Source organism: Pelodiscus sinensis, chromosome 24 (assembly GCF_052426305.1).
Source record: "Pelodiscus sinensis isolate ZL-2025 chromosome 24, ASM5242630v1, whole genome shotgun sequence".
Lineage (NCBI taxonomy): Eukaryota > Metazoa > Chordata > Testudines > Trionychidae > Pelodiscus > Pelodiscus sinensis.
In genome coordinates, this window is record NC_143075.1 from 25,805,001 (window position 1) to 25,832,503 (window position 27,503).

The window sequence follows — 27,503 nt, forward strand, 5'->3', positions numbered from 1 at the left end:
CAGCCAAGCCCCACTGCGGGAGGCAGGGAGGTGATGTTCATGGCCAAGGGGCAGGGCCTGGAGCTGCTGTCACGCCGCACGTCACCGCCCCACCCCCCTTCACTTCTTGTTGTGGCGCTTGGCTGACTTCTGCGCCACTCAGCGGGGCTGCCACGGGGGAGCAAGCGGCTGTTTGGGCTTCCCCCAGCTGAGTGGCGCAGAAGTCAGCTGAGCACCACAGCGGGAGGCAAAGGGGGGCAGAGCCTGGCCATGTACGTCACCGCCCCGCCCCCCTTCGCCTCCCACAATGGCACTCAGCTGACTTCTGCACCACTCAGCCAGACCGCTGAGGTGGAGCAAGTGTCACAAGCGGCCGTTTGGGCCCCACACTCCCCATACAGCACGGGCCACCCAGAGGGAACAGCCAGCATTTCAGGCAATAGTGCCTCCCAGAGGGAACAGCCAGCATTTCAGCGTTACAGACTCTCAGACACTGGGCTGCTCACTAGCGCACACGCGCACACACACACACACCTGTGCCTCTCTCTCTCTCACCTACCCACCCCCTCCATGCCATCGTGTTAAAAAAGGACCAAATGCCTATTGCAACTCAACTGAGGGCCAAAAAAGCCAAACAAATCTATGATACTTAGTTTATAATCATGCATTCTTCAGCCCTAGGGTTATTACTTATCTGGATGGAAGATGGTGGCAAGAAACCCATTCAACCACAGAGCTCTTGTTCCAGTTCCAGCCCCATTGCCAGCCTTGCCTCACAATTCACTTACCCGACTCCGCAGAAGAGAACAGGGTTTACCGGAGTTCTCCCAACAATGGTGGGAGCCTTCAACAGATTTTCAGAGTCTGCAACAATGAGCGTGTGCTTCGGGGAGGAAACATAAGAGACCTGTGTTAAGCTTTCACAAGCTACTGGACCATTAGTGCACAGGCATCTTGTTAAGATGTGTGCCCACTTGTCACTCACAAAGCAGTTGATATTCAAGAGTTGCCCTTCCAGCACTTCAAAGTAGCACTAAATGACTCTGGAGTTTCACCTGGAGTTTCACCTTAGTGGGGATTGATCCTGCCTCGGGCAGGGGGATGGACTTGATGACCTCCTGAGGTCTTTTCCAGCTCTAGGATTCTACGCAGGAAGAGTTGTAGCAAGGGATGGAGGAGGCAGAATCAGTAACCAGACTCAGAAGCCCTCAGAGAAAAGTCAACAGCCCCTGCTGGCCATAATTTAGAGCAAATTTTCTGTGAGTTGCACATTAGGAAACTTAAAATCAGAACAAAGGTAAACCCCAGGGCAACAGATTTCTTGCAGTAACGTGTTATCAGTTCCTACTTTTTCGGATTGCTTGTCAGAAGCTACGAGAACAATGTGGAAGAGACTGCAAAAACACCAGAAAAAGTTTGTTGAGAAAGTACAGGATGGAAGAATCTGCGTTCCAAAGTGCCAGAAGATACTGGAGAGACAGCAGCTGCCTAAAGCCTTCGTCTATGACACTTACAGTCCATGCTACAGCAGTTCGGTTCTTCTTGGCCTACAAGGGTCTTCTCTAGACCACAAGGTGGTCTTAAGTAAGGAACAGATTTATTAAGCTTACAGCTTGGCAATCTGCTGTTAGGAGCAGCCGGTTATGAAATTAAACGGTGACATGAAGTGGGTTAGGAGCTGAAATGCTGATGTAACTCAGGTAAAATTAGTCTTTCAGAAGAATTCTCTCTTCTGGATACACAGTTGTCCCAACTCAAAGCAATGGCAATTCCTTCATCCATTGTATACCCCCCCACATGCTTAAAAAAAAAAGCTATGTTAAAAATGTTCTTAACTCTCAAACATTATTGGAATGTCTTGTATTTCTTCTGTAAAGACAGATATTTCAGAACCATGCAAGGACAGAAAAATCAAGACATCTGAGAAATGTCTACAGTATTTTCTATACTGATCTCCTTGTACAGGTGCCTTGGCATTACCTTTTTATCGGTCTGGCTATTAAGCATGACATTCTATCTCCTGACCCATCACAAATAAAAGGACGCTCCATAGGTCACTAGGAAGGGAGAATTCCTATCCAAGGCTATATCTACACTGCATGCTTATTTCAAAACAACAGAGTGCGCGTTTACACAAAATAAGGGGCTTCTTACTCCCACTTCCGTAACCTTCATTTCATGAGGAGTAAGGGAATTGGAAGGAAGAGTGTTTTTCCTGTGACTTCTTGCCGTGTAGTCAGCACCTACAGCCGAGTTAAGGTACTTGGACTTCAGCTACGCAATTAACACAGCTGAAGTTGCGTATCTTAACTTGACTTTAGCCTGCAGAGTAGACATACCCCAAGTGGTTCAAGGTTCACTGAACCCTTTACTATTCCAGGTGCTGTTCTTAACTGCTCAGTATGATTGGAATGTTAGAAGTTGCCCAGGTAGAGATTAAAAGGTGTGTAAAGAGGAAAAGACAGAAGGTTTGGCTCCATACAGCCAAATGCTACAAATATTCTAGCTATGTACTAGCTAAGATGAGTTTCCTTGAGCCCTGGACATCAGGAGTGGGGAACCTCTGGCTCGTAGACTGGGTCTGGCCTGCCACAAGTCTCCAATCCAAACCATAGGCTAAAATGCCCATGTGGCCTGTGACAGATAGAAGGAGAATGCTGGCCAGCAGCCAGTGACTAAGGGTAAACTCAGGTTGCTAGCTAGGTTGCTGGCAGGGAGCCAGAAGCACCAATGGGGACTGAGTGCTGAAATTTGAATTGTATAAGATACTTTGCCTATTTCCTTTGTGTGGGAAAAGTTAAACCAGGAGTTGACACACACACAATGATTTAAACCCAGGCAGGACTCGGGGCATGGAAGTGGACTAAACCAGGAAGGGAGCTGAGTAAATAAAGGGAAAAAGTGTATGCAGTCGTGGATCAGGATATTCTTCGTTATTTTGGTGGTTTGGTTTCAACTGCTCTGTGAGATCCATGCCTCCCCTCCTCAGTCACCATCTAAGAGATGTTCCTAGAGATTTTCTGTGTTTTACAGTAAAACTCTAATAGTCTGGCACCCAATTATTCGGCACTCCCAATACTCCAGCATCAAAATGTCAAGAGCTCCTGTCCAGCTGATTAAAAAGCCGGTCGCTCAGTACACGTGCTGGCTGTACCCGGATGGAGCATAAGGTTGGGGGGGGGCGGGAGGGGAGAGAAGAGTGGATCATGTTACAGTATGGAGGAGAGCATTTTGCTTCAGCAAAGGGGAGAGGAGAAGGAGAAGGAGAAGGGAAGAAGAAAGGAGAGTGGAGGATCAGGTTACAGCAGGGAGTAGAAGCAAAGAGGAAAGAGGAGGGGAGAGGGAGGGAGATTGTGTTAAGCCGTGCAGCTGTACCAGGACCTCCCGATACTCCGGCATATTTGATAATCTGGCACCACATAGGTCCCAAAGAAGCTGGATTATCTCACGTCTACTGTAATTTGTTTTACTTAGTTGCTCTGTAACACCTAGCAATTAAGTATGCTTTATCAAATATATCTTTTGTTTTGTTAATTAAAAAAAACCAAAACACTAAGTTGCTTTGATTTGTGTGTCCTGGAAAGTACAGGAAGTCTGAAGCATGCAGACACACAGACCGAACAAGAGATCAGCTACCAGAGACTCCACTTTGTTGTCAAGCTCTTTGTGGTAAAGGAGCTTGGCATACACCGGGGTGGAGGTGGGGGGCAGGGCATTCAAGTGTTCCCCCTTGTTTTTAGGGTCTCTCACTTAATGGTAGCAGCTACCCTCCAAAGTCCGTAAATCTGTGACTCTGGGGAATTTTTGGTAAGCAGAGCCTATAGAGGCAAAATATTTAAAGTCTTTGTGAGCCCCCCAGCTTCTGCACTTCGAAGTGTCGGCATGGGGAACAGCCCTGATGTGGCCCCTGGGTGCAGAGGAGATCAGGGACGTCCCTCTGTATAGGAACTGTGTCCAATAGGAGCTGCACATGTGGCATGGGCAGTGGGCACTGCACAGAACTACCTGGCTGAGCCTCTGCCTAAGGCAGATATGCAGGCTGCTTCCAGGATCAGAACGGAGCCATGGCAGGCAGGGAGCCTGCGTTAGCCCTGCTGCGCGGCTAATCAGGAATTGCCCAGGTAAATGCCATCCAGTCAGATCCCCCAGAACTCTCCCGTACCACCAACTCCCTCAGAGCCCTCACCCCCTCCTGCAAACCTACACCAACCCAGAGCTCCTTCCTACATCCCGCATATCTGGTCCCATCCCAGGCCTCTGCACCCACCTGCGGGGCTGGAGTGCTGGCTTGCCACTTCGCAGCAGAGTGCCTTGAGCCTCCATTACTCCTACTGCCATCAGGGCTACATGTGGTTTGGGACTGATTTTTTCATGGTCAATGTCCGCCCCCAAAGAAAAAAAGGTTCTCGGGCATGTTCCTGACTCACCTGGCCTGGGTCTGAGACGTCATAGTTGTGATGGTCAATGACTGCTGTTCGGTCTTCATCAAACTCTATCCCACACTCACTGCCCAGCTCTCGCAGAGGATCACCTAAAAAGGACAGAGCAGCAGATTCCCAATTCACAGTATGTAGAAGACAAAAGCAATGAAATCAAAATAAAAATGAAGAGCTGCCCTATATGCTAATGTCCTGCTACCCACGCTACTGAGTTAACCTCTTAGCTAAACTCAGCTTTCTCTGAGAAGTAAAACTAAGGCTCTCTTTTTCTTTAATACCAAATCCCTCACTATAGTGAGGGTGTAGGTGTGTGGGCTGGTTCTAGTGCACAGAGTGTTGTATAATTTTAATTTTTGAAATTCCCTTTAAAAAAAGGTTGCAGCCAGAGTTCTAACTAGAGATGTTAAATGGCTGACTGGCCCTTGTCAGTTAACTCATGGCAGCTGGGCCAGGTGGCAGGCCCCTATGGCCGCAGCACCTAGGTTAGAATGGTGAACTGGATAAGTGCCATCATTTAACCAGTTTTAACAACTCCAAAGACTTTTTCTCTGCAGGGCTCTCCAGATCCAGCAAACTCCTGCTATGCAGCTACAAAATGAAAAAGACATCATTCACACCCCTTTGTTTGGCATGCAGTTTTTACTGACCAATGTCAGAACTGGCAGCCACAAGGACACTTCCGCCTCCATCGATGAAAGCAGTAATTGTCTCCACATTGATGTTTCCGCCAAAATCTGAAAAGACCAGATATCCACGATTCAGTAAACTCTTTTACCAGTGCTTTGGAGCAAAGGAGGAGAGGGAAGAAGGATGGGGAAGCAGATTTATAGATAGGGTCCTACCAAATTCATGGTTCATTTTGGTCAATTTCTTAGTTATTGGATTTTAAAAATCATAAGTTTCAGGATTTCAGCTATTAAAATCTGAAATTTCACTGTGTTGTAATTGTAGAGGTCCTCACCCAAGTAAGGGTTGTGTGCAAGATTATTGTAAGGGGATTTGCAGTAGTGCTACCAGGGCACTGCCTTCAGAGCTGGGCAGCTGGCTAATAGCTGAAGGCAGCACAGGAGCGCATACTGTGCCCTCCTAAAATAACCTTACAACTCACCTCCCACAACTCCCTTTTGAGTCAGTGCCCCAGTTTGGGAAATGCTGATCTCCCCCTTCCTCGCCTTGCCATAAAATCTCTATAGCATAGGGTAAAGCAACACAAGATCAGACTTCCCAGACCATGATACATTTTTCATGAAGGGGCCTATTTATAGAGAAATTATGCCAATGCAATAGGCACAGGAAATGACTTGGCCTCAACCTCAAGCAGGATCCTGAAGGTCTTGTACACCTAGGGCCATCATAAATTAAAGAGCTGCATTAAAGGAGGAAGGAAGAGAGTCTTTCAGAAAGAACACAAGGGAAAAAAATCCCAAATCCTGCCCTGTAAAGACATCGAACTAGCCATTGAATCTCAGTTGCAAAGAAATAACCACATGAATTTTGTTAAGGGTTTTATTATTTTCTGAGCACACTGTAAAGCATACTTTTCTTTTGGTTACCTGTAGTTGATTTGTTTCTTCCTCACTTCACCCCAACATACAAATTCTTATAAATCAGTTTGCAGAAATTCTACATAATTCCTTCAAATAGGAAATGAATTACAGTTGGTTTCAGTGCAAGCATTCCTGGGAAATTATAAGGAGTGCCTCACTCATTCCATTCTTTAATAAAATCAAAGTTAAACTTCAGGATAACAACAATAACCAATATATAAAGAGAAAGCAAATGAATTTAGAGAAACATACATATCTGCAAGATGAAAGGCATGCAACCAACACTTTACTCATTACCTTAGTTAAGGTATAGTAGAGAGAAAAACAGGACAGTGAAAGGAGGACAGAAGTGGAGGAACTCAGAGGTTAAGAACAGGTACACGAGGAAGACAATGGAATTTAGCTCTGAAGTAGTTTTAAAAGGGTTCCTACATACAGATCCTCTTAAGGATCTGATTCCAACATCCCCGTCCTAGTTGTAATGTTCAAAATTAAGTTACCCAGTGCATTCTCTGAGGTTCATCTGAAGTTAAGTGTGCTATAACCCAGGGCTACATATTATGCTATCGAGTCTCCTTCACATAATCAGTTAGCTCTCTGCTCTTGCTAAGTGACAAGAGTTCTTTTTAAAAGGTCTTCCTTGGCTCTCTTTTTACACTAATATAACCTGATTTTTTTCACTTTAGTAGTGACCTTTTTGAAAAACAACACTTCACTAACGATCCCTCATCAAGATTGATTCAGGCTGTTAATGATCTGGATTCTCTCTGTAGTACATTTTGGTATGAATGAAAACAATCACTACTACTCCACACTTAATTAGTGTTATTCCATCTTTTAGTTATAGAACAGTACATCTGTTAATCTATGGAAGCACTGCTCCAAAATACCTATTCAATAAATACTTTATACTTAATCACAATACCACAATTTTAAACACAACATGGGGATTATAAAGTGACACAATGAGTTTCAGGCTGACACTTAGTTTGACACTGCCTCTTCTAAAAAGATCTGGATTCCCTTACAGCAGAAAGTATAAAGATGGGAAAAAACTTCTAAGAGACTTATTAACAGCCATTGATGGTTACGATCACAGCAAACAATGGTTAAGAAAGGAGTTTACAGAAAATAGATATCCAACAGTGGCTGTTATTGCAGGTCCATAGTAATCAACTATATTTTTGTGCTAATTGTTTCTTTTACAGGCCTTTTCCTCCCTTTTAGAAGGGGCCTGAGGACCTTAAAATACTGCTCCTACTACAGTTTGCCTAATGACGAGTGAAGATAACACCTGCCAGTCTACATCTCAGGGACAGACCCCAAAAATCATCTTCAAGGACAAAATGAAGGAAGTCAGAAGACTACTTCAAGCCTAAGAAAAGTATTCACATGGTTACAGCAAGAGACTAGGGAGTTAGGACAAAGTCTAGCTCCACCACAACTCACTGTTTCACCCTGAGTAAGCCTCTTGCCTCCTCCCCATCTGGGGATCTAAAACAGCAAAAGACCCATATCAAGGGGGTGTTGTAAGGTTTAGCTAATATCTGCAGGGCACGTTACAGATCTACTAGCATGTTTTATCCAAGAGTCTCAAAATATTGCATAACTTAATTTCTGAGCCTTTTCCTTTATGCAAAAGGATACCGTACCTTCTACAGAAGGGGAGAAAATGATCAAGTTGTCATACAGAAATTCTCCATATTTTATGAGAGACAAGCCAGGGTCATCAGCAGTCCTGAAGGTGAGGTCAAAGCCTCTATCTGCATCCAGAAAACAAAAATCATAGCCATGAATAGTTTGCCTCAACATACAGTAACAAAAATATAAGACGGATCAAGGTGTAAAGAGAGAGAGATAAGAGAGCTCTTAATTATAATCTAACAAATTGGTTGCCATACTTTTAAAGTTGCTACATAAACATCTAAATCAAGCATTTTCTCTTTCCACAATAAATTTTTTTTCACAGCACTCCAGACAGCACTGTCTGTTACTGGTGATCTGCAGAACTGTCCCTGTAAATCTGCAAGCAGTGACCTTTAGACAGGGACTTTTTAGACAAACCAAATAAAACAAAAACAAGAATGTCTGCACTTTCAATAGTGATAGAAATGTAGCCATGTTAGTCTGGTGTAGCTGATTTTGTTGCACTGTCAATGGCATTGTCATGGACGTCTTTGATCAAAGGAATGAATGACATGAACACCACAAAGAAAGAAAAGAACTAACACAGGAAAGAATCAAACCCTCTAGCAGGGACTCCGGCCAAAGGTGAGAAGCCAGAAAACAAGCAGGTCCCCACCCCCCGCCACCAGTCCCCCCCCCCCCTCTCTCTCACTCACACACACACAGAACCAGACTGCTTCGAAAGAGCATATACACCGGATCAAAGAGCCCATCCAGATGGCCGGTGCCGGGCTCCGCCGCCTCTCTCGGGTGACCCTGTCCCGTTTCCAAACGGCCCCTCGCCCCCTTCACGATCGCGGTGAAGATTTTTCAGAAAACCTCGCAGCCCAGACGCTCCCCGGGGCCCGAGCCTAGCGCGGGGCGTCTCCGAGCGGCCCCCCCGCCAGAGCCAGGCCCTCCCGCCGCCCCCCCCCGCCCGCCACCCGCCAGCCCCCCCGGGCCCCCCCGCCAGAGCCAGGCCCCCCCGCCGGGCCCCCCCGCCAGAGCCAGGCCCCCCCGCCGGGCCCCGGGCCCCCCCGCCAGAGCCAGGCCCCCCCGCCGGGCCGCCTCACCCGCCAGGCTGCGGAGGAAGAGCGAGTGCGTGTCCCGCAGGTTGATGTTCTCCAGCAGCACCAGGGTCCGGGGCCCTCCGCCCTCGCGGGCCAGGCCCGGGCCCGCCGCTGCCAGCAGCAACAGGGGCCACCACGGCGATAGAACGGCCACGACCTCCATCTTCGGGGGGGAGGGGCTCACCCGGAACCAATCCTCCCCGCCAATCAGCGACCCGCCTTGCCCCTAGAGGCGGGACACCGAAAGCTGCTTCCCCCTGACCCGGAAGCGATCGGGACTCTGCACACGTTCCCCCCCCGTCGGGAAGCCCGCCTCCTCGGGACTGGGGTCCAATCAGGGACGGACAGCGCCACACAGCGGACCGCTCCCTGGGCGGGTCCTCAGAGGCGCCTGCGCGTTGCAGCCAGATTCGCGCTGACGTAGCCTGCGCTCGGACCTAGCCCGCCAGCGCCCCCCGCGGCCCGTCGGAGCGACGGCTCGTGCTGCGGCGGGGGCGGGGTGGCCGCCTGCCCTGCGTCAGAGCCCCCTCCCGGTAGTCATAGCAACCGCGCTAGGGCGGGGCCAGGGCCTGGCCCTTGGCGCGCGCCTCGAGTCCGTTGAGATTTCTCCACCCCGCCCCCTCCCTCTCTGGCCCGCCAGGCCCCGCCCGCCGCTGAGCGCCTGTCGGGGAACAAACGGGGTGACCGTGACGTCACGCGGCTGAAAGGCTCCGGCCGCCCCTCCCTCGGCTCACCCCGGGCGCGCGCGGCTCTCGGTCACGTGGCGCAGACACGTGCCGGGCCCTGCCGACCCGCGAGGCGCTTTCGTGGCCGGACCCGCTGCCCCGGCGCGTCCCCCAACAAGGCAGCGGCCGGTCCCGGGGCTCGGCCGGAGCAGGCAGCGGCTGCGTTTCCTGCTCAAGGGGGGTGTTTGCGGCCCCCGCAGCAGTGACAGGAGCTCCCGCTGGTTCCTTCCAGGCTCGGGATCCTTCAGCGTCTGGGGCTGGCCACATGGGGGGGGGGCAGTGCTCGGGGTTTGAACTGGCTCCCCAGCCGCTCCTGGCGCAGGGCTGGGGCACAGGAGCACGTTGGCTGCCAGCACCACCCCCAGGGGGTATTTTAGTAACTGTGCAGCCACCACGGGGGCTGTGTCTAGACTGGCAGCTGCTTTTGCCGAAAAACTTGCCAGCTATCTACACTGGCCGCTTGATTTTGCGCAAAAGCACTGACATTCTACTGTCTGAAATCAGTGCTTCTTGCACAAATGCTTTGACATTCCCATTTGGGCAAAACCCCTTTTCCGGAAATGTTTTTGCACAAGAGGGCCAGTGTAGGCAGATAAAAACTGTTTTGTGCAAAAAAGCCCCGATGGCGAAAATGGCTATCGGGGCTTTCTTGTGCAAAACTGCATCTAGATTGGTGCGGACGCTTTTCCACAAAAAGTGCTTTCGCGGAAAAGCGTCCATGCCAATCTAGACGCTCTTTTCCGCAAATGCTTTTAACGGGAAAAACTTTTCCATTAAAAGCATTTGCGGAAAATCATGCTAGTCTAGACACAGCCAATAGCTAACATCCCTATTACCCACCGGGGGGAGGGGGGGCTTACTTCCCACCACCACTGCTCATACCATATTGCAGCATGTGTTTGTTTCCTCCCCAAGCTACGCGCTGCAATTGGGGTTGCCTCTTACTGCCTACACAGGGTAGGCAATGTGTTTTGCTCAACAACAAACAGATGAATGTGGTAGCTTTCTGATCTGGAAACAAAAGCTGATAGGCAAGAAACTCCCCATCCAATGCCTTACAAGCTAGAGGAGAATGGTCAATGTATTCAACCTTCGGCAAAATCACAAAGGAACACAAACTGTAAATATAACAGCAGACTGAGTTTGTCATTAAAAGGCAATTTATTGTGATCATTAACTAGATGTCCCGTGCATAAAAGACTAAAATAGTAACAGTCAACATACAGTTAACAAAACATCTTGAAGCTTTGAACACAAGGACAGGAGCAATTATTTCCACGGTCTCACTTAGCTGCAGTTTCTGATCTCATCTAGAGGAGTCAGGGAATGTGCAAACTGTATTTTTCCTTGGGAAATTGAGTTTGTGTCTTATAAATTGTCAGTTTCAGACTCTTTTTTTCAAGAAAAGAGAATGCAGTGATATTGCCAGAACTTCTCAGTATCTTACTACAATAAGGAATAATACTGGAGAATTCTGCATGGGTCATGAACTCTCCTTTTGGCTATGACAGCCAAAAGGAAATGAGTTCTGTCTAGGAAATGTGCACTGGAAAATATAGAAAGTGATTTTAAGGCTTTTTTGGAGGAATTTCTTCATATCTCACCTAACAAACATTTCACTTCCCACCACCTGCTGAGCATGGCAGTGACCAGAAAGGAAGACTAAATTTATGGTTCTGGCTGTATACACATGAAAGGGAAGCAGGTGGAGTTGTCATTATAGAATTCATCCCCCCTAGAAGCAGTATTTGTCCCCACTGACCCTAAACTGAAAGAAAAATCAAACTACCTTCCAAAAGCTGCTGTGATAAGAAAATTGCTGCCACCAAACACTACACTCTAAAAGGGTAACTGCCAAGAAAGGTTGCTACAAATCTGAGCTGACACTAGCCCTGAAGGCAACTAGAGACCACCGGGAACTGGAAGGCTACTATAATCAAAAGGGTCTGTATCCAGCTGAGGCCACTTCACTCAGAAGGGGTCACTGGTGAAGTTGTTTTTGCCCTTCTTGCGTTTGGTTTTGGAGGACGGTGTGATGAAATCAAGCGACTCTAGGCGGAAAGGACGTGGCTGGGGCATCTCCACAGTCTGTGAAGGAGAGACTGGTGCCATGGTGGAGGTGTTGTTGTTCAGGGGGGCGCTCAGCACAGGAGGGGAGTTATGATGGGCTGCAGAATAAAGGAATAAGACATGCCAACCAACACCTCAGTCTAGTAAGTCTCAGCAATGCTTTTCCAAGTTCCCAGCTGCATTAAATCTTATCTATTAATTCTACTGAAGGCAGTCAGGAAATGTAGAGATTTTTTTAAATTTAATTTATTCATTTTAAGGAACTTCCAGACGAGTCGACCATTTCACTAGTTGGTTTTCTGACTATGGAATGTATCTATTCAAATACTAATAACCAACAGTCCTGGAGAGTGTCTGGTGGCTGAGCTTTCTCAGCAACTACCTCCATGTTTGGAATTTGATGCCTACACCCCCTTGAAAGTAGATCACAGACTGAGTTAATGACCATACTGAGTCAGATCAAAGGTCTACCTAGCTCAGTATCCTGTCTTCTGACAGTGGCAATACAAGGTGCTCCAGAAGGAATGAACAGAACAGGGAATTATTAAGTGATCCATCCCCTGTCACCCATTCCTACCTTCTGACAAGAGGCTAGTGACACCATTCCTAGCCATCCTGGCTAATAGCCTCTGTGAATTTACCTAATTCCTTTTTGAACCCTGTTAAAGTCCTGGTCTACACAACATTCTCTGGCAAGGAGTTCTACAGGTTGATTGGGCCTTGTGTGAAGAAATACTTCCTTTTGTTTGTTTTAAACCTGGTACCTATTCATTTAATTTGGTGACTCCAAGTTCTTGTGCTATGGAACAAGTAAATAACTTTTCCTTATTTACTTTCTTCCCACCAGTCATGATTTTACAGAATTCTATCATATTCCCCCTTAGTCTCCTCTTTTCTAAAATGAAAAGTCCCAGTTTTATTAATCTCTCCTCATTTGGCAGCTGTTCCAAACCCCTAATCATTTTTGTTGCCCTTTTCTGAACTTTTTCCAATGTCAAGGTATCTTTTTTAAGATGAGACGACCACATCTGCATGCAGTATTCCAGATGTGTACCATGGATTTATATAGAGGCAATAAGATATTCTATTCTGTCTTATTCTCTATACTTTTTAAATAATTCTTAACATTCTGTTTGCTTTTTTGACTGCTGCTGCACATTGAGTGAATATTTTCAGAAAACTATACATGACTCCAAAATCTCTGTCGAGTGGTAATAGCTAATTTAATCCCCATCATTTTGTACATATGCTTGGGATTATGTTTTCCAATATGCCTTACTTTGTATTTATCAACATTACAATTCATTTGCCATTGTGTTGCCCAGTCACCTATTTTTGTGAGCTCTCTAAATCCTTCACAGTCTGCTGTGGACTTAATTAATATGAACAGTTTTGTATCATCTGCAAATTTTGTCACCTCACTATTTACCCCTTTCTCCAGATGATTTATGAGTACGTTGAACAGAATTAATACTAGTGCAGACCCTGCAGGTCACCACTGGTTACCTCTCTCCATTCTGAAACTGACCATTTATTCCTACCCTTTATTTCCTATCTTTTAACCAGTCTGTGAGAGGACCTTTCCTCTTATCCCATGACAGTTTACTTTGCTTAAGAGCTTTTGGTAAGGAACTTTAGCAAAGGCTTTCTGGAAAACTAAGTACACTATATCCACTGAATTCCCATTGACCACATGCTTGTTGACCCCGCTCAAAAAATCCTACGGGTACGTCTACACAGCAGGGCTAAAGTCAAATTAAGCTACGCAACTTTAGCTACATCAATTGCGTAGCTTGAGTTGAAATAGCTCAATGTGGCTTTAGGCGCTGTCTACACAGCAGGAAGTCGAAGGAAGAACACTCTCCAACTTCCCTTACTCCTCGTGAAATTAGGGTTACCATGAGTCAGAAGTCCTCCTGCTTGACATTATTTCAAAATAAGGGCTTGTAGTTTAGCCAGGCTCTATGTACACTGCTGTTTAGACGTACTAATCTAGTAGATTAGTGAGGCAGGATTTCCCTTTACAGAAACCACATTGACTTTCCCCCAACAAATTGTGTTCATCTATGTGTCTGACAATTCTATTCTTTACTATTGTTTCAATCAGTTTGCCCTGTAATGAAGTTAGACTTAGCGGTCTGTAATTGCCAGGATCACCTCCAGAGCCCTTTTTAAAAATGGGCATCACGTTAGCTACCTTCCAGTCATCTGATACAGAAATGGTTTAAAGGATATTTACAAGTTCCTCAATTTCCCATTTGAGTTCTTTCAGAACTCTTGGATGAATGCCATCTGGTCCCGGTGATTTGTTACTGTTTAGTGCTAGCCCGACGCACTAGTCTGAATCACAGCTGATTCGAACCAGGAAGTGCGAAGAGGAACGTTAGTTCGAACCAAGGGCTTTGGTTCGAACTATCGCGTCTTGGCACGCACTTCCTGGTTCGAAGCAACTGTGATTCGGACTAGCGTGTCGGGTGAGATCTTGCTAATGAAGTGTGGGATATTTAAATCCCCGCTTCATTAGCAATTTTGGTCACCTACATTTGCATCCCTAGTCTGAACTAGGGAGCAAATGTAGATGTACCCTAAGTTTAGTGACTTTCATGTCATAATGCAAAGCTCATTTAATTGGCTGAATTGTTCAATATGACTTTGTTTTGTTCTGGCTTTCTGCTTACTCTCTTTATTTGAAGGGCCCAGCCGCCACCATGCATCTGCATTTTAGAGACTATAGCAATAATAGGGTTCATTCACAGAAGAAGAAATAACTGGACAAATTTCTCCATGCTGCCTCATGATTGTGACTCAATCAGTTCTTATGAGACCATTTCTAAAGGCAAGAAAGGACTGTTTATACCCCATCCAGTCTTTGGCAAAGATGCCAGTTAGCACCAACCATGGTGTTGGATTTTGTTATGCAGACAGCTATCCACTAGGCATTAGACTACGACCCTGCAAAAATCTTTTTCACTCAGGCTACCACAGTGTGGTTATCTTTTGTCAGACCTATCTAGGCTACTTTGAAACCAGTGACCTGATGATAACAGGCTCTGTACCTGTTCATCCTCAGCTGCATTTATTTCTGTGGGCTGGCTCAGAAGTGACCTCAGATCTCTGTAGCTCCAAAACTGTTCCAAAATCAAATGGAATCCCCGCCCCCCCCCCCCCAGCAATCTCAAACCAAAAAACAGGAGGCATGAACAGCAAGAGACTCTTAGGGTATGTCTACACTACAGCGTTAATTCGAGTTAATTTAAGTCGAAATAGTTAATTCAGATTAAGTTAATTCGAAATAACGCATCTATACACAAAACCTATTTTGAAATAGCGTTTTGCTATTTCAAAATAGCACGTCCACACTGAGTGGACCCTGAACCAAAGATAAGGCAGGCTGGAACCAGTGCTTGCAGGGCATCAGGTTAGGACTTAGCGTGTGGGGCTGCTGCCTGAGGCTAACTGAGCTCCGTGCTTAAAGGGACCCTACCCCCACCCCGGACAGACAGTTCTCAGGGTTCCCTGCTTGCTTGTCTACCTCGATGAGGGACAGCAAAGCAGTCCTGTCTTGGAGTGCCCTGAGAGCCTGCAATCGGGACACCACAGCACTCGGCCACATGGAGCCAGAGCTGCCCCTGGGCACGCCGGTGCGTCTCGTGGGGTCGTTGCCATCAGCACAGCTGCAGGCTGCCATCCGGGGGTCTATCGGGGGGCTGTCAGGATCCAGAAGGCCCTGCGGGGGAGCGTCCACCCCAAGGAGCCCTCAGAGCCTCCCCGGTCCTCCCCACCGGGGGCTCGTGCCCCATTCCTCCCTCACGTCCTGCCACTTACCCCTCCCTACTCTCCTTCTTGATGTCAAACAAAAGAATCGTATGTTCAAAAATAGAAACCGGGTTTATTGAACAAAACTGGGGGGAGGATGAACCTCTGGGGAGACTGGGAAAAGGAGGTGGGAGAGGGGAAGAGAGAGGGTGGGAGAGGAGAGGGGGAAACCTGGGAGGAGGGAGCTGGAAGGGGGAAGCAAGGGGAAAAGAGGGGAGGGGAAGCTCAGGGTCCAGTGTTGGGGGTCTCGCCAGACCAACTTGATTTTCATGCAGACCTGCTCCTGGGTTCGTTTGTCGCCTTTGGTGGCCAGGCTGGCAGCTATCCTGGCATAGATAGCTGTGTTCCTCCGTCTAGGGCTGAGATCCTGGACATTGGGGACATCCCCCCAAACCTGCATAAGGTCCATGATCTCCACTCTGGACCAGGAAGGCACCCGCCTTCTCCAGCCCCTGTGAGGCTCCTGGGAGCTGGCAGACTGCTCCTGGGGAGTGGTGGAGGGCTGGCTGCAAGTGGCTTGCTGGCTCCTGTTTTGGGGCCGCTAGGTCAGGGGCCCTGGTGGCCACTGCTGGCTCTGGGCTGGCAGGCTTGGAGCTGGCACAGCCACTGTGGCCAGGGTCTACCCCTTTAATGGCTCCGGGGCTGGGGGAGAGGAGAGTAAGTTTTCCTGGTTATGCCCAGAGTGGCCACCAGGGCTCCCTGGGAAGGGCTGGAGGCCCCCTATTTCGAATTAAGTGTCTACACATCACTTAATTCGAAATAGCTATTTCGAATTTGGCGTTACTCCTCGTAGAATGAGGTTTACCAAATTCGAATTAAGCGCTCCGCTATTTTGAATTAACTTCGAAACAGCGGTTTGCATGTATAGATGCTATTAAAGTTAATTTGAAATAACGGCTGTTATTTTAAATTAACTTTGCAGTATAGACATACCCTTACTGCATTCAATGGGAGTTTTGTGCACTGACGGGGCCCATGCTATACATTGACAGAAACTTATAATTTAGCTATTCCTAAAACAAATTACTTCAGAGACATCAAGAACACCTGTCACGAACACCTAAGTCCATGACAAATTTAAAAAGGAATCGCTAACACCAATGAATGACATACAGGCTAAGGCTGCTGATTCTGCAGACCTCCAGCCCATGGTGTTTTATTCCCTGAAAAACTGCAATGAATGGTAATGCTATAAAGTGGCAAGTATCGGAGGGGAGCCGTGTTAGTCTGAATCTGCGAGACCACGAGGAGTCCTGTGGCACCTTATAGACTAACAGATTTATTGGAGCATAAGCTTTCGTGGGCAAAGACCCATTTCATCAGATGCATGCATCAATTTATTGGATGCTTATGCTCTAATAAATATGTTAGTCTATAAGGTGCCACGGGACTTCTCCTTGTTCTTACTATAAAGTGGGGTGGCCAAAATCAGACCTGGGGGCTGGATGCAGTCCACCAAGCATTTCTCTCTGGCCACCCAGCTGATTAATGGAGCATGCATAGTTACCCAGGCAGCCTTTGTTCAGCTGCCCCTCCCCCACTTTCCTCTGTCCTACAGCCAGGCTGTTTCCAGGATTCCCCTGCTCCCTGTGCAGAGCGGGGATGAGGAGGAGGGAAAGGGGAGTGTGGAAGTCAGGGTGTCCCCCTACCCGTGTCCCATCTCTGCAGAGCAGGGGTCGGGGAGAGGGAGACCCACAGCGGAGCTGCTCCAGTCTGAAGCATGGACGGTAAGTGACTCAGAGGAGTGCCTGCCTTAAGAGACAGAGCCTGGGTCTAAGATCTCAGTGCTTGTGCTCTCTCCCTCTCATGCACACAGCCCATCTCTGCAGTGTGGGGGAAGGGGCAGACAACAGAGCAGGACAGCTTTCCATAAAAAGACAGCACATGGCTTCTCTCAGAGAGCACAGCCAGCACACACTTGGTGTGTCACTGTCACACACACCCAGGCTGTGCCACACTGTCTCTGTGCTCCACACAGTCACTACCACACACACACTCCCATACACACGCAGGCTATGTCTAGACTGCAGGCCTCTTGCTCACGAAGCTTTTTGTGGAAGAGAGCGTCCGCAAAAACTCCTTGTGCGAGGGAGTGTCCACACTTGTAGTCTGTAAGGCGCCACAGGACTCCTCGCCGCTTTTGCACACTGCAAAAGTGCATTGAAAAACCAATGTGCTTTTGCGAAAGAGAGTGCCTAGACTCAGAGGATGCTGTCTCACACAAAAGGCCACCCAGAACCTCTTCAGGCAGGGCTTAAGGTCACCAGTTGCTTCCGAGTGCTGGTGCTGGGGCCTAGCAGAGACAGGTGCTTAAAGGGACCTCCCGGACAGCCGGTTCCCTGCTTCTGCTGCCTGCTTGCTACCTCTGCGAGGGACAGCAAAGCTTCAGCAGTGCCTGCTGTGGTTGCCCTGTGGTTTTTTGGACCCCACAGCTTTTCTACTGGTACCATGGAGCTGGAGTTGCCCCTGGGCATGCGATGGCCCCACACGGCCATGATGCATTTTCGGCAGCACTTTGTGCCAGCTGCCATCCTGCTCCTGCAGGACCTCGACCCCGAGCCCACTCTGGAGACTCTCTCCCTGGGTGCGGCAGCTACACTCTGGCAGCCGCAGCCTACTGTGGAGAGGCGGTTCGGGAGGCTTGACACCAGTTCCGACTGGTGGGCCCGGCTGCTCACAGAGCAATGAGATGACCAGCAGTGGTGCCAACATTTCAGAATAAGGAAGGAGACATTCTAGGAGCTGTGTGCCTTGCTCGCCCCTCCCCTCCAACGACGCAACATCCACCTGCGACCCGCCATTCCCCTAGAGAAGCGGGTTGCCATCGCCCTCTGGAAGCTCACCACCCCAGACAGTTACCGGTCAGGGGCCAACCAGTTCAGCATGGGGAAGTCCACCGTCAGGGCCCTCCTCATGCAAGTAAGGCACTCTGGGTCTGCAGTCTCTGCACGGCAGGGGGGGAGAGTCCTCAATAAGAGGGACCCTCAGGAAAGGAGGGGTGGGGGCTCTGGGTGTGGAGTGGGGGTAGAGGAAAACTCCGTCCCTGGCGGGTTGTACAGTCCTGCCCTCACACAGCCCTGCTGCTGGGGAGGCAGCCTCTAGGGGGTGGCTCCTGGGGTGTTTGGGGGGAGAGGGGATAAGAGGGGGGGCGGGCACCTCCCAAGGGCTCAGGCACCCCCGCCCCCATTCTCTGCGTGTTTTCTGGGTTTTTTTGTCCTTCTGCAGGTGGTGTGGGCCATCAATTCCATCCTGCTGCCATCCATCTGGGAGACCTGGATGAGACCTGGTCATCTGTCTGGGAGACCTGGATGTGACTGTGATTGGATTTGCTGCCCTGGGGTTCCTGAACTGCAGGGGAGCCATAGATGGGACCCACATCCTGATCCAAGCCTCAGAACATCGAGCAGACCACTTCATAAATTGCAAGGGCTACTTTTTGATGGTGGTGCAGACCTGGTCAACCACCATGGACACTTCACAGACATTTTTGTGGGGTGGTTGGGCAGGGCACATGACACCCGCATCTTTAGAAACTCCAGCCTGTACCGCGAGCTGGAAGTGGGCACATTCTTCCCCTGCTGGGACTTTGCGGTTGGGTACGTGCAGATGCCACTGTGCATCATGGGGGACGTGGCCTACCACCTCATGCTGTGGCTGATGAAGCTGTACAGTGGACACCTGGACTCCAGCAGGGACTGATTTAATGCCCACCTGAACTGGGCCAGGATCCAGGTGGAATGCGCCTTCAGCTGCCTCAAGGCCGCTTCCGGTGACTGCTGACCCGCCTTGACGTGGGGGAACACAACATCCCTGAGGTGGTTGCGGCATGTGGTGTCCTCCACAACACTGTGGAGAGAAGGGGGAAGCCTTCCTCCCAGGGCGGGGGGCAGATGCTGGCTGTGAGGGGCAAGCATTCAAGCAGCAGTGGACAGCTGCCATCTGACAGGTCCACCAGGCTGGGGTGCACATCTGGGAGGCCCTGAGGGAGAAGGTCTCTCAAGCACCCCCTTAACTCACCCCAAGGCCTCCTCCCAAGGGGTCTCTGTCTTGCGGACAGATCCCTTCCCCACCATAACCTCTCCCTTTCCCCCTTCCCTGACTTCACAATAAACACACCTCTTTAGTTTTCAACAATAAAAAATGTCTATTTATATTACATCAACAAAAGGTGGGCAGGGGAAGGGGGCTCCTAACTGGAAGGGGGATTCATAACTGTGAGGACTGTGGGGGGTGGCTCCATGTGCCACCTTTGGTGCAGGGGCCTCATTGGGCTTATGGTTGGGTGGGTGTGGGGAGCACAGGGGGGTGGCCAGGATGGGGGACTGGAGCGGGGTCAGGGTTGGTGGGGGGCAGGAGGAAGGTGCCTGGGTATCACCTGGAGAGGGAGCAGAGGCATAGCAGGGGTGGCAAGTGGACGGGGAATGGGCATAGCAGGGGGCACAGGAGAGTGGGAGCCAGGAACAGTGGCATGAGGCGGGCGTGCCGCCATGCTGGACATGACAGCACACATGCAGTCACACCACTCGAGGAACTGGCCCCAGGCATGTTCCTGCCACTCGAGATCGGCACGGCCCTCGTGTGCCAGGGTCCGCTCCATGCCCCCAGGACAGTGATGTGCTGCCACATCAGCTGCTCCTGGACCCTTGCGTGCCTTTGGGCCCCCCAAGCACTGGTGGTGGACCAGCTGGCGCTTCCCTCCCGGCTGGTCTGGCTGTGGAGAACACACAAGAGGGAGAGGCTGTCAGTCATCCCTGCAGACACTGTCCGAGGCTGTGCACCTACAGTCTGCACCCCAGAGGATGGGGATGTCCTTCACAGCAGGTCCAGCCTCACAGGGGCCCCGACGTGCCCAGAGGGCTGTGCTGCCTGCTTACCCACACTCCCCCCAGCCCACGGGCAAGCAGCCAAGGGAAGTGGACGGCAGAGGAGCTGGGAGCAGCCTGGGCCTACCTGGGGGCCGCACACACAGGGGTGGCTTGCAGAGCTGCCTATGGGCGCAGCTGCTGTGTTGCACATGCAGGCATGGCTGCATACTGTGTGCAACACTCATCGGTGTGTGTGTGGGGTCGAGCCTGCGACCTTGTGGCTAGCCTGCTTCCAGCCAGGGCACCTCCCCGCCCCCCAGGGCAGGAAGTGTGTGGCCTCCTCTGAGCCTGCCAGCAGGATCCCAGGCGTGCTCAGGGGCTGCCTGATGCATCCACGTGCCACACACTCACGCTGCACAAGGTTGCAGGTGTGTGGACCTCAGCACGCTGTGCAGCCCGAGCAGCCCAAATGATACTCGCCCTCAGGCCCCTGTGCACCCGCCTCTCCCGCCCTCTGTGTGAGTGACAAAGTGAGACCACGCACCTGAGGATCTGAGAAAGCCTGGGAGACGTCCTGGCTGACAGGCACTGGCTACAGGGACAGGGTCACGGTGCCCCTCTGCTCCTCCTTCTCCTCTGCCGTGGCCGGCTGGCCCTCACCCTCCTGCTCCTCCTCCGGTTGGGTGATGACGGGGGTCGCCAGCCCAGAGTTGATGCAGGTGGATGGAGAGGACATTTCCCCATCCCTCAGGATGTCACGCAACTCCTGGAAGAAGGGGCAGGTGTGGGGTCCTGCCCCGGTTGCAAGCCGCGCTTGGTGGCACAGACAGATCCCTGGCTGAGCTCCTTGACTTTGCTCCAGACCTGTTCCAAGGTCTGGAGTGGGTCTCCAAGCTCTGCCAGGGACTGCGCCGTCTGGCCATAAATGTCCGCGTTCCTCCTCTTGGCCTCGGGATCCTGAAATGTCTCCTCCTGGACCCACAGCTCTAGGAGGGACTTAATCTCCGGGCCTGACCAGGAGAGTGCCCGCCTCTTGTTCTCCCTTCGTGGGTCCTGGGACCCCTGGGACTACTCCCTGCTAGGGCTAGAGGTGTCTCAGGAGGCTTGAGGCTCAGACATGCTGATCAGGCCTGTGGCAGGGAGAGCCATGCTGCTCTCTGGTCGGCTTTCTGCCACAAGACTAGTCCAGGGGGACTGCAGCTTTAAGAGGGGCCAGACGACAGGAACTATAGAGGTGTGATGAGTTTTATGGAGTATCCACCACAGCACGTCTGCTTTTTCCTGGAGGCCTCGTCTTGCACAAAAAAACCCTGTTGTCCGTCCACACTCGCCTTTTTGCAGAAAGAACCCTTTCACCAAAAAGAGCCATTTTTCCGCAAAAACTCTGTAGTATAGACATAGCCTCAACCAGTGTCACAAAGTCTGTGTCTCTATTTCAATCTCACACATCCCCTCTCAGTACTTCCCTGCCCCACCGCTTCTGGAGGCCTGCAGTAGGCCCGGGACCATGTTCCAAAATTCACTAATGATTGCCCACCCCTGCTATGGAGGGAAAAAAGACAGCAAGTTGTGGCCAGGGTGATAATCTGAATGTGAATTAACTCCGACCTACAAGCACTGAAAGTAGAGCGTTCAAATCACTACAGGTTGGTTTATCAAAATCTGGTCTGTACTAGAGCTACTCCAGGGAACAATCTCAGAAAGGGAATGGCTATCATACCAATAGAGGTGTGGGTTGCATTGTCCTTTAAAGAGGTAATTTGACTAATATGCCAGGCTAGAACCCCCACTGGAGGAGATACTGGAAAATGGACAAAAGGGAAGGAGAATGTGGAGATATTTACCAAGACTCTTCATAGGGTCAGCACTGAGGATCTGGCTGGCTCGCTTGGACCGGAAATAGTTACTGGCAATATTCTCACTGTCACTCCTGCTCAGCATTAGTTTGTAGCGGTCTTCTTCCTGTGTGAACAACACTCCCCTCAACTCCAGCTTCTGTGCAGCCAAGCACCACTCCATGGGCTAGGGGTCAAAGTCTTCGAGACTGAAGTGACTGAACATGTGATCCAATCTGGGCATTAGTAACAATACAAAACACACATTCCTGGGCACAGTCTGGAAAGGGAGGGGGCTCTATGCTTGCCACCTCCTCTGATACCTGTAAGTGAAGCCCAAAATTGAATGATACAGGTGGAATTCCGCTACGCTGGAGCATGGGGCTTTTGGGCAACTTTCTCTGAGGCTGCAGGAGGTCTATGGCCAGTAGGTTTGCAAATCCCCTCTCCAAAAACCCTCTGAAGGGCCACAGCAATTACTATAAGCAATGGGATTGGTCTCATTTTGCATGAGTGAGAGGGGGAAATCAGCAATTGATCCATAGCCAGGTTTCATAATCCGCCACACTTGCTGCACTGACACAGTCCTAAATCACTTTGTCCTGGGCAGAGAGGCTGAGCAGAGCAAAGCAAAGTAGAAAGTGGGGTTTTTTGTTGTGAAAGGGGGGCTAGCATGGCACCAATTCACTTGAACTCGAGGCCAGCTCCCCACAAAGAACAGCCAACGCTCTGGGGTGTGACGGGTTAACCCTGTCCCTCCTCATGAGCGGGAGCACGCCCGGGGCACGCGAAGCGGCAGGTGGCTGGCCCTGCCCCCCTCATCGCTGCCGCACATGCGCCTGCAGCCGGGCCATTTAAACCCGGCGCGGGTGCAGAAGGGAGCAGGAGGAAAGAGAAGCCAGTGCGGAGGCGGCGGGGGACGCCAGGACCGCAGCCGGGGTGGCAGGAGCAGCTGGAGAGGAAGGAGCCGGTGCAGAGGCAGCGAGGGACGCCAGGACCGCGACGGGAGCGGTGGAGGAGACGAAAAGCACCCAGTCCGTGCTGAGGGAGGGAGCGGACACCAGGGAGGAACCGGCTAACGCCGCCAAATCCAGGGCCAATGGGGCAGGTGACATGGACCCTACGAGCAGAGCAGGTAGGGGTCGCAGGGGCTACGGAGCCGGACCGGGGACCACGAGCGTGGACCCGTGGTGGGAGCTCCTATCTGAGCAGGAGTGCGGCCCGGAGGTACTGAGACCGAGAGGGGCTGCCGGGGGAGAGGAGTGTGTAGACTCTGTAGGAAGGAGGCCCGGGGTGGGGCCGGCAAGCAACCCCCTCCCTGGGCCCCCGAGAGGGGTGGTGAGTCAAACTCCGTGTGACTCACCGCTAGGGCAGGGACCAGCAAGCCTTACCCTGAGGGTCCTGGGGCTGGAGCTCGGGAGCAAGGGAGGGCCTGAGTTCCCCTACGTACCCAAGAGACTGCAAATCAGGACTACGTGAATAGACCCAAAGGAGAGTTCGGACTCGGGACCAAGGGGGACGCCCGCTTGGGACCCAGACTGTGATTTCTATCAGGACCTTGCGACGGTTCAGAAAGGGGAGGGACCCGTGCCTCGGGACAGGCCCGTGTGTGGGCCCAGAGTAAACTGGGGACGGGGGCTCGTGAACCTAACGAGAGCGGTCCCGGCCCCACACACCCTTTAATAGGGATAAAGGCGGGGGGGGGGGGGGAGACCCGCACGTGACATGGGGCTTCACCTCTCTGATTCAGGCCTGGATTGTCTCTCCTAAGAGACTAGACTCACAGCATTACCAGCCTTTTCTGGCCAGGGTCCTACACTCCACTGATTGGCCTCTGGGCTGTAGCCATTTATTGTGCATTACAGACATGTTTGAGGCCCTGCTATGTTACTCTAATAGCCAGTGATGGCTGAGGATGGATCCTTCAGCAACCACTCAGTCTTCTCCAGAAAGAACAGCTGTGTAACAATAACGTCCCTTCTCAGAAGGCTCCTTCTGGGCCTGGGAGAAGTGCAGCTTACCATCAGCAGCTCTCCATCCTCGCCTGAAGAGCTCTTCCTGGCTGGCTTAGTCTGTGGCAGGGATGGAACTGCTATGAGAGAATAAAAGGAGAACTTAAAGGACCAGCAGCACTGAATTAGTTCCAGATTTCATAGAATCGCAGAGAACCTTCAGGAGGTGATCTAGCCTAACCCCCTGCTCAAAGCAGCACCAACCCCAACTAAATCATTCCAGTCCGCGCTTTCTCAAGCCTGGTCTTAATTCAAGGATGGAAATTCTACCACCTCCCTACAAAACCCATTCGAGGGTGTCACCGCCCCGCCCTCCTAGTGAAACAGTTTTCCCCTAGTGTCCAACCTATGTCTCTCCCACTGCAACTTGAGACCATATTCCGTTATCTGCCCCCACTGAGAACAGCCTAGCTCAGGGTCTCAAGTGATTGCACAACCTGGCCTGGGACTCCCAGTGGGCTGGGGGAGTCTGTCCATTACTGCTGCCCAAGCCTCGCTTCTTCCCACCATCACCCTGCCCTCTGCCCTCTCCCCCACATGCCACACCGTCTCCTAAGCCTACAGCCCACAGCTTTGGGGATCACCGGGGGGGGGGGGGGCTGGCAGTGGTTGCTCCCCTGCCCCCATGGCTCCTGCCATTGGGGAAGCAAAGTGCAGCAGAGGAAGTGTATCCACCCAGTGCGCTCCACCTTCCTTGTGGCTTCTGCCACTGTGGGGAGCACAGGGAAACACAACCATTGCCACCCGCCCCGCCAATAAGCCCCAAACCCGTGTTCTCAGGGGACACAGGAGTGCCATGGGAGGAAGAAGACAGGGCAATGGTGGTAACAGACAGCCCCCCTGCTCAGCAGGAGCTCTGATCCAGATTGTGCAATCGCTCCAGTCAGGATTGGCTTGTGGGCTGGGAGTTTAAGATCCCTGGCCTAGCTCCTTCCTCTTTGGAACTCCTCTTCAGGTAGCTCATCCCTGCAATAAATCCCCTCTTACTCTTCTCTGTTGCAGACTGAATAAGCCTAGTTCTCACAGTCTCTCCTCCTAAGTCATGTGCCCCGGCCCCTTAATCATTTTTGTCTTAGGCAGATCTCCATCTTATATATCTCATAGAGCTGGAAGGGATCTTGAGAGGTCATTGAGTTGAGTCCAGTCCCCTGCCCTCACAGCAGGACCAAGTACCATCCCTGACAGGTTTGCCCCAGATCCCTAAATGGCCCCCTCAAGGATTGAACTCACAACCCTGGGTTTAGCAGGCCAATGCTCAAACCACTGAGCTCTCCCTCCCTGTGCCGGGGCACCAAGACCCTGCACTGAAAGCCAGGGGCTCTGCGCCCTGGCAGAGACGCCACGGAGCAGATACCGGCCGTGCGCCGGCTGCTCCCAAGCCGCAGTTCAGCAGGGTAGAGCCGCAGCTCAGCTGAGCGGGGACGCCGTGGCTCTGCTGAGCGGAGGCGCGGCTTGGCAGGGCAGCACCGCGGCTCAGCTGAGTGAAAGCGCGGCTCAGCTGGGCGAGCGCAGTGGCGCCGCCAGAGAGGTGCTGAGGCCAACCAGGACAGGCCGAGAGGCCAATCAGCGGAGCGGACAATGCAGGGGGCGGGACGGACTCCGGTGTACCAGCACGGCGGGAGCTTTAAAAACCGCCGGACAACACAGGAAAGGGGGAGCGGTTGGATGGAGAGACTGGACCGGCCAGGAGGGACAGCGCCCTATCCCGAGCCGTTGCCCTGCCGAGATTCGACGCCGCCGGGGTAAGGACCACCGAAAGGGGAAAAGGAAGTAGCCCAGGGCAGAGCGGTGAGGAAGCCCGTGGGCTGATGCGTTTAGGGGCACACCCCCGTCAGCCGGACCCAGACTGGCAGGCAGTCTGAGTCCTTAGGGCCCTGGGCTGGGGCCTGTGAGTGAGGGCGGGCCCGGGCCCCCCTTTTTCCCCCCTTCTGCGTGGGGCGGGAACGTGTCCGACGTGGAGTACCCATTGGTGCCGGGCTAGAGAACCTCGCATATAGAGGACCTGACGTCCCAGGACGGGCACGACGTGAACAGGTCAGGTCGTGACGGATTCGCAACTCCCCCAGCACCCTTCCTCTAGGACAGGAAAGGGGGCAAAGCCATCACACTCCCCTACTACTAACTCACTCCAATTTGTCTACATCTTTTCTGTAGTAGGAGGCCCAAAACTGGACTCAGTGCCCCAGATGTGGCCTCACCAGTGCTGAATAGAGGGGAAAAATCACTTCTCTCAGGTTACGTCTACACTGGCATGATTTTGTGCAAGAACTCTTTTGCGGAAAAGTTCTTGTGCAAAAACTCTTCCAGAAGAGAGCATCTACACTGGCATGTGCTTTTGCGCAAGAGCATCCGTGCCAGTGTAGACGCTCTCTCGCGCAAGAAAGCTCTGGTGGCCATTTTAACCATCGGGCTTTCTTGCGCAAGACATTCATGTTGCCCATCTACACGGGCCTCTTGCGCAAGAACAGTTGCACAAGAGGGCTTATTCCTGAGTGGAAGCATCATAGTTCTTGTGCAAGAAGCACTGATTTCATACATTAGAACACCAGTGTTCTTGCGCAAGAACTCGCGGCCAGTGTAGACAGGCAGCAAGTTTTGGCGCAAAAGCGGCTGCTTTTGAGCAAGATCGCACCAATATAGACAAAGCCTCAATCTGCTGGCAATGCTTCTACTAATGTAGCCCAATATACAGTTAGACTTCTTGGCTACAAGGGCACACTGTTGACTCATCTCCATCTTCTCATCCACAGTAATCCCCAGGTCCTTTTCTGCAGAATTGCCACTTAAGTCAGTCAGCCCTCAGCCTGTAGCAGTGCATGGGATTCCTAAGTGCAAGACTCAGCACTTCTTGTTGAACCTCATCAGATTTTCTTTGACCCAATCCTCCAATTTGTCTATGTCACTCTGGACCCTATTCATGCTTTCCAATTTATCTAACTCTCCCCTGCCAGCTTAGTGTCACCCGTGGACTTGCTGAGGGTGCAATCCCCAACCCCTCATCCATATAATTAATGAAGATGTTGAATAAAACTAGTCCAAGGGGCATTTTGCGTGATACCAGTTGCCAACTAGACACTGAGTTGCTGATCACTTTCCTGACTGTCCTCCTTATTCCCCACTGCTTCTTACAGAGACCCCAAATCATTGTTTACCGAGCCATAGGTGTCTTAGGATTCTTAGACTACACTTTTCGTCCAGTAGAAGGCACATCCTATGCACCTGCCAGTAAGAACATAAGAGCGGCCCTACTGAGAGAGACCAAAGGTCCATCTAGCTCAGTATCCTGTCTGTCGACAGTGGCAAATGTCAGGTGCCTCCATGGGAATAAACAGAACAGATAATCAGCAAGTGTTCCCTACCACGTCACCCACTTCTAGCTTTTCGGAAACAGAGGCTAAGGACACCATTCCTACCTGTCCTGGCTAACAGCCATCAATGGACCTATCCTCCACTAAGTTATCTAGCTCTTTTTTGAGCCATGTTATAGTTTTCACCTTCTTTGAGAACTGATCCACAGGTTGACTGTGTAAACACTTCCTT

At 51.1% G+C, this 27,503-nt stretch overlaps 2 protein-coding genes across 12 annotated transcripts in view; both read right to left on the reverse strand.

Moving 5' to 3' along the window:
* The window catches only part of DDOST (dolichyl-diphosphooligosaccharide--protein glycosyltransferase non-catalytic subunit), a 14,137-nt gene extending 5,210 nt beyond the window's left edge, over positions 1-8,927 (reverse strand). The window contains exons 1-5 of the mRNA XM_075906339.2: positions 8,704-8,927; positions 7,618-7,728; positions 5,066-5,152; positions 4,407-4,510; positions 768-862 (exon numbers count right to left, since the gene is read on the reverse strand). Of these exons, the coding sequence (XP_075762454.2) occupies positions 768-862; positions 4,407-4,510; positions 5,066-5,152; positions 7,618-7,728; positions 8,704-8,863 (557 nt within the window). The 5' untranslated portion in view covers positions 8,864-8,927. The remainder of the gene's footprint in view (positions 1-767; positions 863-4,406; positions 4,511-5,065; positions 5,153-7,617; positions 7,729-8,703) is intronic.
* A 1,640-nt stretch (positions 8,928-10,567) lies between these two features.
* Positions 10,568-27,503, reverse strand: part of KIF17 (kinesin family member 17) — a 149,569-nt gene continuing 132,633 nt past the window's right edge. For 6 of the 11 annotated variants that reach the window (XM_075906578.2, XM_075906577.2, XM_075906575.2 and 3 more), the window contains 3 exons: positions 23,973-24,043; positions 21,961-22,078; positions 10,568-11,593 (listed from right to left, as the gene is read on the reverse strand). In XM_075906578.2, the coding sequence (XP_075762693.2) occupies positions 11,397-11,593; positions 21,961-22,078; positions 23,973-24,043 (386 nt within the window). In that variant the 3' untranslated portion in view covers positions 10,568-11,396. Of the gene's footprint in view, positions 11,594-19,436; positions 20,023-20,660; positions 20,883-21,960; positions 22,188-23,972; positions 24,044-27,503 lie in introns of those variants that run through there. The other 5 variants (XR_016347804.1, XM_075906576.2, XM_075906580.2 and 2 more) reach the window with 5 other exon arrangements.